The 12,882-nt window shown below is 40.4% G+C and overlaps 1 protein-coding gene across 18 annotated transcripts in view; it reads right to left on the minus strand.

Moving 5' to 3' along the window:
- Window positions 1-12,882, minus strand: part of LPIN1 (lipin 1) — a 118,626-nt gene that overhangs the window by 6,340 nt on the left and 99,404 nt on the right. For all 18 annotated transcript variants that reach the window (XR_010599421.1, XR_010599426.1, XR_010599423.1 and 15 more), the window contains 7 exons: window positions 10,723-10,815; window positions 9,468-9,547; window positions 6,810-6,954; window positions 5,135-5,283; window positions 3,972-4,058; window positions 1,811-1,963; window positions 889-1,003 (listed from right to left, as the gene is read on the minus strand). Coding sequence is in view for 10 of the 18 variants with exons in the window: in XM_065587691.1 (XP_065443763.1) it covers window positions 889-1,003; window positions 1,811-1,963; window positions 3,972-4,058; window positions 5,135-5,283; window positions 6,810-6,954; window positions 9,468-9,547; window positions 10,723-10,815 (822 nt within the window). In the remaining 8 variants the exon portion in view is untranslated. The remainder of the gene's footprint in view (window positions 1-888; window positions 1,004-1,810; window positions 1,964-3,971; window positions 4,059-5,134; window positions 5,284-6,809; window positions 6,955-9,467; window positions 9,548-10,722; window positions 10,816-12,882) is intronic.

Genomic DNA, 12,882 nt, shown 5'->3' on the forward strand with positions numbered 1-12,882 from the left:
AACAACTCTAACTCAGGAACCAACCCGTGCAACAAACCTCGATGCCAACTCTGCCCACATATCTACACCAGCAACACCATCACAGGACCTAACCAGATCAGCTACAACATCACCGGCTCATTCACCTGCACGTCCACCAATGTTATATATGCCATCATATGCCAGCAATGCCCCTCTGCTATGTACATTGGCCAAACTGGACAGTCACTACGCAAGAGGATAAATGGACACAAGTCAGATATCAAGAATGGCAATATACAAAAACCTGTAGGAGAACACTTCAACCTCCCTGGCCACACAATAGCAGATGTAAAGGTAGCCATCTTACAGCAAAAAAACTTCAGGACCAGACTCCAAAGAGAAACTGCTGCGCTCCAGTTTATTTACAAATTTGACACCATCAGATCAGGATTAAACAAAGACTGTGAATGGCTATCCAACTACAGAAGCAGTTTCTCCTCCCTTGGTGTTCACACCTCAACTGCTAGCAGAGCACCTCATCCTCCCTGATTGAACTAACCTCGTTATCTCCATACTGATTTATACCTGCCTCTAGAGATTTCCATTACTTGCATCTGAAGAAGTGAGGTTCTTACCCACGAAAGCTTATGCTCCCAATACTTCTGTTAGTCTTAAAGGTGCCACAGGACCCTCTGTTGCTTTTTACAGATTCAGACTAACACGGCTACCCCTCTGATACTTGACATCCTAAACTGTGAAATCGATGAGGGAGAGACTGACTTTACATTATTCGTTTTTACAGGGCCTAATAAAATGTGGCCTTAATTCCTATTTGAAGTCTTGAGGAATTATCACAAAAGAAATACTGAATAACAACAACAGCACTTTTGCACTTCATAGTCAAAAATAATCACAACTATTACTTACGGCTGGTCTGTTTCCAAAGGCAGCATAAAAGGGTTCTGTGTTCGGATGAAACAAATGTTTGATGTCTGTCAGACACTGAACTTTAAATTTTTCTGGCTTCTTTTCTATCACTTCCCTAAAATAAAAAAGGAGGTATTTCATAAGTACATCCACTGTTTTATTTTATGTAATACATTTCATCTAATCAGATTCTAGCATCGAAAACCTCCATGCAACTTCATTTAGAAGCCAGGGCTCCTATTAAATGTAAATGTTTGCACAGATAAAGTTCAAAGTAAAAACAAGCCTCCTAAAGGGAGCTTTTATTAAAAACTGTGTGGTAAAGATGTAGCTACTAAACAAGGGTAATGAATTATAGACAGCAGTTTCTAAATAAAGATGTATGGTAAATGTAATGTAATGATATAAACTGCCTTACTGAAAACTGCAGAATGGGTCAATAGATTATAATGGCCTTCCCTTTGTATAGCTTCTGTATGCTCTCTCTGGGATTTAAATTTCACCATGCACCAGATCCAAAGGACTACCTTCAATTAAGCTGCTTCTACTGATGAGGTCATCAGTCATTGACAATTAAAGGTAAGTAAAGACAAAGGCATCTTCTAATTCTCTTTAGTGCTTCATTACAGAATAATGAATAGAGGAGCCAGTTCATCTCTGGGCTGCAGCCCTTTCACAACTGCCTCTCTTGCCAAAATGGGACCAAACAGGTGACAGAGTTGTCCCCAAGGGAATTCCCATGGAAGAGAGAGAATCCTGCACGGTGCAGAGTTGGTGTAGCTGGCCCTGCACCATTCCCCATAGCAGACCCCAGCCCAGGAGCACACATATGGAATGCTGTCAGGGAAACTCTGAGAATAATTTAAAGTGGTCACATAAGAGGTGAATTTTGTATTGGGTACAAGCTACTACCTAATGATACCTGTGAAAGGCTGAGAACAAGCTGCTTGGACTTAACAACACAGGTCCTTGAGGTAGCACTGTTCCTCGTTCGTTGACCCAGTGCAAATATCCTCTGGTCATGTCTGCCATTCCTATAGCACGTGCCGAGCAATACAGAAATTTGTACCCGTTTCTATTACACAAACAAACCAGGAAGAAATTACTTTAATAATAAAGTGGACATTTTCACAATTGTGATATTTTATTAGGACATAAGCCATGACTATTAGAGATTCAGATCTTTAACCTCTTTACCCCACAAGAACTCAGAAATTATTACTAAGGAGTAAAAACATTACAAGCCAGACAGCAAAAATCTGCATAGCTCCAAAAAATTCACTGATTTATACCAGTAGAGTAGAATCTATATCAGAGATTTGTATGGCCCCCATGTAAAATCTGGCTGTGTGTATTTGCATCACATCCCTCATCATTTACTGAAATGAGTCCTCTTAAGAAGGGATATTATGCATCCAGCAACAATGTTGGATCAACCTTACTTTAAATGTAACCCACCTGTGGGGCTTTGTGATAGCAAAGGGTTGGTTTTGTATGCCTGAACTCCTTCAAACATGTCTGAGTTTGGAGATAATTTCAGGTTTGGTACTGAAATAGAGGTTTTATCAGAAGTCACAGGATATTCACAGACTACTATTTTCGAGATATCATTTTAGCAGGTTCTAGTGATCGTAGGGCCAGATTCTGATACCCTTAGTCTGGTTTAATAGCACGTTACTCCACAAGCCCAGTAATAGGACTGTCCATGAAGTAAAGTACTATTAAATGTGAGTAAGGGCATTAAATTTCACCCTTTGACATTTATATAGGACCAGTCTGTGATATCTAGATGCTGTATCATTAATTTAGTAATTTAACAGGAAAACCCAAATTTATGGCCATTAAAGCCGTAATAGCTGCCTCCAGTGGTAGACTTAACAATGCTAATTTCTAAAATTAAAAAAAAACATTTCGCTTCAAAAACAATTATTTTCGAATACAAGTAAGAGTTTATTCATGGAACAAAACACCTTCTGCTATGTGAGCTTTCAGATTGTATTGATCTTCCTCTGTGTGGCTCGAAAGCTTCTCTCTCTCACCAAGATTGTCCAATGAAAGGTATTGCCTCACCCGCACTCTCTCTCTAAGTGACCTTGTATAGTCATTTATACCTATTTAAAGGAAGAGTCAGGCCCAGTGTCTCTGTCATATTTTAGATTACATCATCCATAATTTAGAATACATCACCCATGGAAAACAAAACTAATAAAGTTGAATACAACCCCTGCCCACGGAACAAATCAAATCAATCAGATGGACAATTGTGCCTTGAATCTGAGGATCTTCACACATTTAAGGGTCATCTGAACATGTATATAATAATAATTATGAATAATGAAGAAACATAGCAATGCACATAACAAAAATGCCGCCACTAGTAAATGGGAAACAATCAAGTCAAACTTATTTTTTACAAAAACAAGGGTAAGTCAACATGTGTGTGAATGTTAGCATATGATGAAATATCTCCTTCCATCCAATCCTACATCAAAGCATCCTTCTTGTTGTCCAGCACAAATTTAAGCTCTATGTGACATTCCTAATCTTTCCCCACCAAGTCCTTATCCCCATTCTCTGTTTTCTTTATCACCATGGACAAAGGCCACTATCCTCTCAGTCCCTAAGGCTTGGTGTCATCTTTCATTCTCCCTTGATGCACACATCCAGGCTGTCTAAATCTTGTCACTTCTTACAGGAGAACATCTCAAAGTTCCAGCCTTTTGTCTTTGAAGGCTGCCAAGTTCTTGTCAAGGCCCTTATCTTGCATTTTGACTACCATAATCTTCTCTCTGACACCGATGCCATCAACCTTCCCTCCCCTATCAGCTCTTTGCATCCCTCTACAAGTTCTCCCTTCATCACTGCATGAAGCACAAGCTTCTTGTCCTCACTTTTAAAGTCCTTCACCATTTAGCCTGATCCTACTTATCCTGTCCAATTTCCTGTTGTGAGTGTAATTTACCCATTTCTTATATTCACCATTCTTGTAAACAGTTGCTAGGACACCTGGAGCTGTGAACAGGCATCTGGTTTTGCATTTAAATTGAGCGAAATTAACACAAAGAGATTTGCTGAATACTTACTGGCTCACTTTATGGTACAACTTTGCAATCCCTTGGTGCGTCCAATCCTTGCCAAGAGTGGGCAAAATATGGCCTAAAGTATCCGACCTGAATAAAGATGGGGAAAAACAGAGAAAATGCACTGCAAGAAATAACTTCCAAAGAACAGGCAGAAGCAACTTTAAATGTTTTTCTAAGGAAAGGGTGGCACTGATACATGCCCTCCTAAGCATTTATTTGGCTAGCAGAGTGGGCTGATAGTCTTTTGGCTAATGCACTAGCCTGAGATTCAAGAGATCAGGGTTTCAGTTCAAGATATGGCACAGATCTTCTGTGTGACCTTGGCTAATAGCTTAATCCCTCTGGCCCAGACCGTCAAAGGCATCTAGCGCCCATTGATTTCACTGGGAATTAGGCACCTACATTCCCTTGAGGATCTGTGCCTCTGGGCCCAAGTTCACCATCTATAAAATGGGGAAATAGCTTTACAGGTTCCAGTGGCATTCCCCATTGTAAGTGTAATTAATTTAGTATTACTGCTTATGCTATGTAGCATACAGAAGCCCCAACCAAGACAGAGGGCTCCACTGTGAAAGGGATTGCACAGATACAATCAGACAGTCCCTGTCTTGACAAGCTCACAATCCAAAGAGAAAAGACGGGGTGTACCATGGCGATGGGATGGGAAACAGGGGCACAAAACAGTGAAGTGACATAGTTAATACTCAATCAGCTCAGTGGCAGATATAGACCCCAGATCCCCTGACTCCTATTCTGGTGTCCTGTCCACTACATCACACTGCCTTGTCCCACTGGATTAGCTCTGGAATTTGTCATATCGCTAAAACCAGAATGAACATCACTCCAGCGTGCCTCACAGATGTGACGCGACAATGAACTCATTAATGTGTGAGAGGTGCACAGATACTACTGTGATAAGCACCACAGAAAAGCCTGTAAGTAACAAACAGATCAACAGTATGGCACATACCAGCCTTTAACAATCCAGTCAATGTAATAGCAGCCCCCCACATTTCTTGCTTCATTGCAAAAGCAGGTTAAACATGAAAATTCAAAGCCTGAACACGATGGTCCCTTCCCCCAACCCTACGTCAATAACGATTTTTTGAGCCTGAAGGAGATATTACCGCATAGGTAAAATCTTGCCCCATTTGTCAGCTTACCTTGTGATAGTTCCATCGATGTCAGAAATAATAACCTTGTCATCCCAATTCCATAAGTAGATGGTGCCTTCACAGCGGCACGTGCCTTGATATTGTGTCGTAACACTAAAGATCACATCATTAGGGCCATTCTTGAGCTTTAGACTTTTCTGTGAAACATTATTAGCAAGATCAAACTGTGCAGGTGAAATGGGCAGAATAGTATAAACACAAATGGAAGGATGATAATTTCCTTAGGCATGTGTTAATCCCCTTCCTGTCATGGGACTATCTACTGAATAATGGAAGCAGAGTTTGGCTGCAAGGGCCATGCTGTGCCCTTGATTCATAAGCTGAATTAAACGCAATAAGGAGTTCTGCTTTGCAATCAGTGGCACGGTATGGCCTGAAGTGTTCATGGCAGCAAAAAACAGATTTGGCTTCAAGCCCCTCCAAAACTACTGCGTCTGAAAAATAAGCCCCGCTGGCTTTGAATATCCCTGCTCTCAGTTTGTTACAGAATACGACCAATAAACCATATCTGTTTCTTAAGGCAAATTCTAGACCTGTTGCCAACTACAGGGAACATTCTCTGATTTAGCCACCTGGGAGTGGTGGGCTGCCTAATGTTGTATTCCACAAGTGTGTTTACTTCTGAAAATTAATTAGCTGCGTGTGTGGATGTGAGAAAATGCATTTTCCTAAATAGCCAAATTTTCCAAATCAAATATTAATGCCCTGGGCTTGAACAGCAACAGCTTTATTTATCAGCATTAATCACAACACCTCTGTGCAGAGGAATTGAAATTAATATGGTCCTGGTCACACAAAATTCATAAACAGCTCTTTTAGAAGCTGCTATCTTGTGTGTGTGCGCGCGTGTGTGAGGGGGAGAGAGAGAAGAGAAATATACACACACACACACAGCGCCTGGCCCCTTTAAGCCAGGTAAAAGAGCTGGAGCAGCATAAAGAAGCCTTAAACACTTCCTTTCCAGCTGGTGGAGGACTCTTCTTGTGCACGACAGCCATAAGGCTGTCCTCTGAGGACTCCCTTCAAAACTTGGCGTAGGGGGTATGCTGGGGACAGGAGTGGTGTCAGTTGGACGTATCGGGGAAAGGATCATAGCACACATCACTGTGGTGATTCCTGGCAGCACTGCAGGCCATCAAGCAGTTCAGGGAGGCTGCCCTAACTTAGACAGTCCCCCAGCACTGTCTAAATTATTCCCAGGGCCTCTCCAGCCCCAAAGGCAGCCCAGATAGGGAGAGTACAAAGGTCCCTCAAAACCACTCACATCCACACCTGGGCTGCCAGTTCTGTGCCACGCCTCCTAGAGGCACAGTACAGAATTTCATCCATGACACATAACATACACAGACTCCTGAAAGGTGCAATGGAAACTGTTGGGTGCTAAGCACTTTCGAAAACCAGGTTCCTTACTTAGGTGTTTTAATGCAGACTTCACAGTTTAACTGTAGGCTGCCATTTTGGAAGACCTCAGTCTCCTGATTTGTCAATACAACACCTTTTCCATTAAACATGATTTTTCCTTCAAACATTAAGACATATTTTTAAATTTCATAAGGCCTAGTAGCCAGCACAAATACTAAGAGTTCATTAACCCTGTGCTAGCCTGAATAACTGCATTGTGCTAGAAATGATATTTCAGAAGGAATATGTAAAAATAACTCACAAGCTGGTCAGAAGTGAGTCGAAGGGTCTTTTTGTAACTGATTCCTGACAATAATGAGAGATGACTTGAGTTTGTTTGTAATGACCCAATGTTTGGTTTTGCAGCTCTCGGGTCTTCATCACTTGAAGAAGATTCATCCTTTAGTCTGGAACATCACATACAGAGAAAATGATGCTATCATCTCTCAGCAAATGCATTTGGGTATCCATTAAAAATACATTACCACTGACTCACTGAATAAGTCAATTGATTCTCTGCTTCTAAGTACTGTCTCTTGGGAGGTTATTTACAACATGACTTTAGAAATATATCAATGAAGTACTGAATTCTCATTCACGCATGTCTTCCATTATTCATATTTGGGTTCTTCAAGTCATTCACTTGTCTATATGCTAGTATTGTCACTTTAAGTTAACAGACTTAAATTACAGTCCATGTTGATTCATTTAAAACTCAAACAATGTACAAAATCTGTTAGCTAATGTGAGCAACTACAAAGGAGTTTCATTCTAAGGAAATAAAAGAGGAAAGAAAATAATTTATTTAATCTATGAAGAGTTCAGCAATTAGAGAATAAACCCAGAACATGACTAATGCAACTTTCTAATGGAAAATAACCTGCACCATACATTCTTTGTGAAAGCAGCAATTTTTGTCAATGGGATTATATTTTTACTGACAACTTTGGCAGGATTGCCCTACTCAAAATGTTAAAATGAAATGCCACCAACTTTTTGTTCCTGTGCAGGATATTAGTTTAAGTATACATCATTATAAAACTATTTTTCCTACCACAATTGTTTTTAAAAACCTGTCAAGGAAAATTTTTCACAGAAGAAAGAATTTTCATGGTAAACAGAACTGTCATATTAGGTGGTAGCTTCAAATAGTCTTAACATACTGCCAGTGTGATCTTTAATATATCACCGTTCACATTCTTTTCCATCACAGCTGGGTTCTGCATGTTGTTGGGAAGTCTTGACCCTGGTGTCATAAATACTGCCTGTTGTGATTGGCAGCATTTAAAGCTATAGCCTGCCTGACTCTGTGGTTGCTATATCTGGCCTAAAAACTGCTTGCTACTCAATATTCTATTAACCATAGAATGGTTTTCAGCAACAAATCCTTCCTGATCGGTTTCTGAAGTCAGTTAAAACTCAGACATGAAACAGTAATTAAGGAGTGAAGTCTGATTGAAATTCCAATACTGTTTTAAGGCTGGGTCTTTCAACAAACAAGTAAGGGACAACAGAACCAAACATCACTGATGAGGAATGTGTCCTCTCAGATCCACTCATGGATCTTGTGGATTTGGGATAATGTATGTTACTGAGGCAGCAGTTTATGTGCCACACATTTAACCTGCCAGTATCTGGTCTCCAAAACAAAAGGTGGCTCCCAGTGCTTAATTTGTAATGAAAGAGGTGCTGGGGCTCAAGCAATTTTTTTTACATTCATAACTGCTGCAGCAAAGGTGCCGGGGCTGTGAACTGCCAAGCCTAGAGGTGCCGGGGCTCTGCCCTGGCAAGCCCTGGCACAAATTAAGCACTGGTGGCTCCTCATTCCAGCTAGTTCTCCTGGATTGCAACGTCAGCCTCCAAAAAGCCTCAAGTTAATTTAGCATGTGTAAGCTAGAACTGAATCTGAGTCTTACTGCCCTCTCTCCAGCTCTGGCAGATCTGAGTGAGGACAGCACGGAAGGAGGCACTGCTGTGTTCATGGTAAGCCACTCGGTTGCACCTCCATGGGATTTGGGCTGTTCAAAAAGGAGACCAGGCAGGAGACAGCTACTCTCTGCTACTTCATCCCCATGGGACTTCAGCAGGTAACTTAATGCTGGCCCAGCAGAATCCTCCCTAAGTGGAGATTCTGGGACCAGCAAGGGATACTACAAGAGCTGCCTAAATTAGGAGGATCTGCTGACTTTGAAACCCCTTCTTCTGCTTCTCCCTGGAAGGTGTAATAGAGAGCTGTGGAGTTTCCTGTCCCCTTCATGGGAGAGATGGTATAAGAATCCGTCTGAAAGGAACGACATATGCTCCTGAGCCTCCTCAGGTATATAGAAGCAAACAGGGAGATGTCCGACTGTGCACGTTTTCATAAATTAAGGGATATTACAAGGATCTGGGACATTTTGACTTCAGTGAGGTGCAAAAAGCTTTGGAAGATCATCCGCCCGATTATTACTTATTTGTAGGTGCTTCTAAACTTCCTGCATCTGGCTAGGATTGAAAACAGAAGGGCTAACAAATAAGGGGAGAGAGAGAGAGAGAGAGAGAGAGAGAGAGAGAGAGAGAGAGAGAGAGAGAGAGAGAGAAAGAAAGAGTCATGGAGATGCCAGAACAAGAAAGTCCAGTTCTACAGACTTACTAAGTTTGGAAAAGGCTCATCAAAGTACTGCAGTCCCACAACCTTGCCCTGGATAGAATCCTCCCACACTTCATCTCCTTAGGCATTATGGAGGTGAAGTGGATTTTACCATGGGTGAATTTCACCAATATTAAGGGGACCAAATATAGAGATAGGATAGCATAACAGATTACAAATCTCAACCAGATTTCGTTACTTCCCCTCTCTGCCATTCAAAGACTTGACGTATCCTGCTTTCATTTTTAAATGGTCCAGAGTTACTTTGGCTACAGCCCTCTTTTTGCGCACCTGTCTGCAATGCTCATTTGTGATGACTCCTCTTCTGTAGTAAGCACATTCCCACTTAAATCTTGCGTTGGCTTGGTTTCCTAAAACACAGATATGAGAAGTTGTGAATTCCATAGTAGACAAAGAGAGGAAATATTTAAAGAAAATAATCTTATTGGCCCAATCCTGCTTGCTTCACTCATGCAGGTATTCCTATTGCTTTCACCAAGACTATAAATGTGAGAAACGCAAGCAGGACTTGGTTCTATGCATGTATATGATAAAAAAAAAAATCAAGGGTTTACTGTAGGAAAATTTTTTACACAGAGCACTAGAATACTCGCAAGTATAAACCACAGTAGAAACTGAAATTTGGTTTTCTTTGGCAGATACAGAGAGAGAGCTGATTTCAAATGACAACAATTGGTGGAAATTGTGGGACTAATCCTGTAGACACTCACTGCATAGAAACTCCATTAACCATTAATAAAACCTACTAATCAAGCCTACCTTGGGGAGACTTAGCTCTGACAGTTTCATCTCAAATAATGAAAGTTACACGAGGCTATCATGAAACAAATGGACAGCATTAACTAAAGCCTTTTCTATCTAATTGTAGCTGTTGCAGCTTAGTTTACAAGGGAACACTTCCAAGAAGGCAGTCATTCTTAGAATTCAATAAGTTGCAGAAAAATATGGCAAGAAAAACGAATTATATGAAGCCCATAACTAAAGTTCACAAGAATGACTATTCTATGTAAACTTAGAAAACTCTCAAGTATCAGATATTTCAACTTGTTAAAAATTAAATGAAGATAGATTTTTATTAGCAGTTTTAGAGATTAAATATGGCTAACGGCTTATTATAACAGTGGTTATTATAGCACTTACACAGTGCTTAAATGTCCATAAACAGCTTTGAAGATGTAATTAAAGCACCCAATCCCCAGAGATTGTTGGAAAATGGGTTGGCAGTTCTTGGTTCCCATGTCCCTGACTAATCTATTAGATTATGCTGCCAAAGGTAGATGCAGTGAATACAAATGTGGAAGTGAAACAGACAAATGTTTAGCTAAGGGCCTTATCCACTGAAGTCAATAGGAGTCTTTCCATTGACTTATGGGCTTTGGATCAGGCCCTAAATGCCTTTCTTGTGTGTGTCCTAAATCAAACTGGGTATTGTACTGTCTGTAGAAGCACAACCTCTGGAGGATGCATATGTAAGATACATGAGATTCAAACCTCAAAACTAACTCCATCTGCTTTTTAAACTTACCTCTTTGATAGTGCTATTCCTCCCTCGCCATGAAAACCACCATCTTCCGCCTTTCTTGGGCATCTTATCCCTCATAATTGATTCCACAGTGGCCTGTGATAAATGGATGGTAACATAAATAATGGAACAAAAGAAAGGGACAACCTGACACATGCAAACAAAGGAAAATGATGAACACAATTTCAACCAAGGATAAACAGAAGAAAAAGAAACATACTGTCTGTGGGCCATAAATTTTATAAAAGCAAAACCTAATGGCATCCAGAACTGCACTGAAGTAACTGAAGCATGAATACTTGAGGAGTTTTTAAAGGAAAAAGAAAAGGAGATCAAACCAAAAAAGAAAAAGAAAGCATAAAATGGCATTAGTATAATGTCTAGCATGGGTAAATAATAGTCTGATTTGAGGTTGTTTAGTGAAAATTGTAAGTTACAAAACATATAAAAAAAACAGGTGACCAGTTTTTTGGAAGAGGTCTCAGGTACAAAGGCTACAAACTAAAAGGCAAGATGGTGGGTTACTCTCGCTAAAAGAAAACTAACATTTGTATTTATCATTAATTTGTGGGGAGAAGTGGTGTTACTATTTTTTATATTAATTTAGTGATGACATGTGTTGGATTGACAAGGACTAGACTCTGAAGTTATTTATCCAGAGATACGGTGTGGAGAGCAACAGTGCATACTTCCTTTCAATAACTCAACACCCAACATGTCTGATCCAGGACATGGAGTGATCATTTCCAAGGGCGAAAGGATTGAGTTTTCACATCCATGAGCCCTTGGCCTCTCTACTAAAACTACAAGAGTGTCAGCGGTGTTTTGCAACCTGTCTATAGGACTATTCAGGGAGAAGAACATTTTAATGGAAATATAAGATGGCCTCTCCTCATGTAAGGAGCTTTCCATTGTAAGCCTGATTTTGCCTCTCCTCTCCAAAGATCAGTGTAAAATTGTGTTGGTGATAAGGGATCTTGTAAGACAAATCACAATCAAATCTAAGTTCTATTAATGGTTAGGAAGATGAGAAGCAGAGTTCAGCTACAGTGTCCATCTCTCTCTCTAACTATATTAGGTTTTTCAAAGGCTCCCCTTTACTGTTGCATTTAAAATGCATAAGAACGTAAGAATGGCCATACTGGGTAGACCAAAGTTCCATCTAGCCGAGCATCCTTTCTTCCAACAGTGGTAAAGTGCCCCAAAGGGAATGAACAGAACAGGTAATCATCAAGTGATCCATCCCCTGTCGCCCATTCCCAGCCTCTGGCAAAGAGAGGTTGGGGACACCATCCCTGCCCATCCTGGCTAATAGCCATTGATGGACCTATCCTCCATGAATTTATCTAGTTCTTTTTTGAACCCTGTTATAGTCTTGGCCTCCACAACATCCTCTGGCAAGGAGTTCCACAGGTTGACTGTGTGTTGCATGAAAAAATACTTCCTTTTGTTTGTTTTAAACCTGCGTCCTATTAATTTCATTTGGTGACCCCTAGTTCTTGTGTTACGAGAAGTAAATAACACTTCCTTATTTACTTTCTCCATACCAGTCATGACTTTATATACCTCTATCATATCCCCCCTTAGTCGTCTCTTTTCCAAGCTGAAATGACCCAGTCTTTTTAATCGCTCCTCATATGGAAGCCATTCCATAGCCCTAATTATTTTTGTTGCCCTTTTCTGAACTTTTTCCAATTCCAATATATCTTTTTTCAGATGGGACGACCACCTCTGCACACAGTATTCAAGAAAGATAGTGAGATAAATGTCAGAAAGGTAAAACTGAGCAAATACGCTTTGGGGCATCTTTAAAAGAAATGCAAAAAAGCAGAGGAACAGCTTGAGTCAAAATCTGAATTGTTGAGAGTAATGGCTCCAATTCAGCAAGATACTTACACACGCGCCCAACTTGGAGTACGTGTCTGGTTCCACTGACTTCAACAGCACTACTGAGAAGCTTAAAGTTAGGCATGTGCTTAAGTACTTTGCTGAATGGGGGCCAATATCAACTATTCCCTTGCAAAAGCTCCAAGTTCACATTCACTTCATACAATCTCTTCTGACAAAATATAAAATCCTTTAACACTTCAGTGACTTAGTTCTGTTGCTGGAACAAGTCAAAGCTCTACCAATATGTATGAAAAGAAGTAAGTTCAGTTGGAA

The sequence above is a fragment of the Chrysemys picta genome, chromosome 3 (assembly GCF_011386835.1).
Source record: "Chrysemys picta bellii isolate R12L10 chromosome 3, ASM1138683v2, whole genome shotgun sequence".
Lineage (NCBI taxonomy): Eukaryota > Metazoa > Chordata > Testudines > Emydidae > Chrysemys > Chrysemys picta.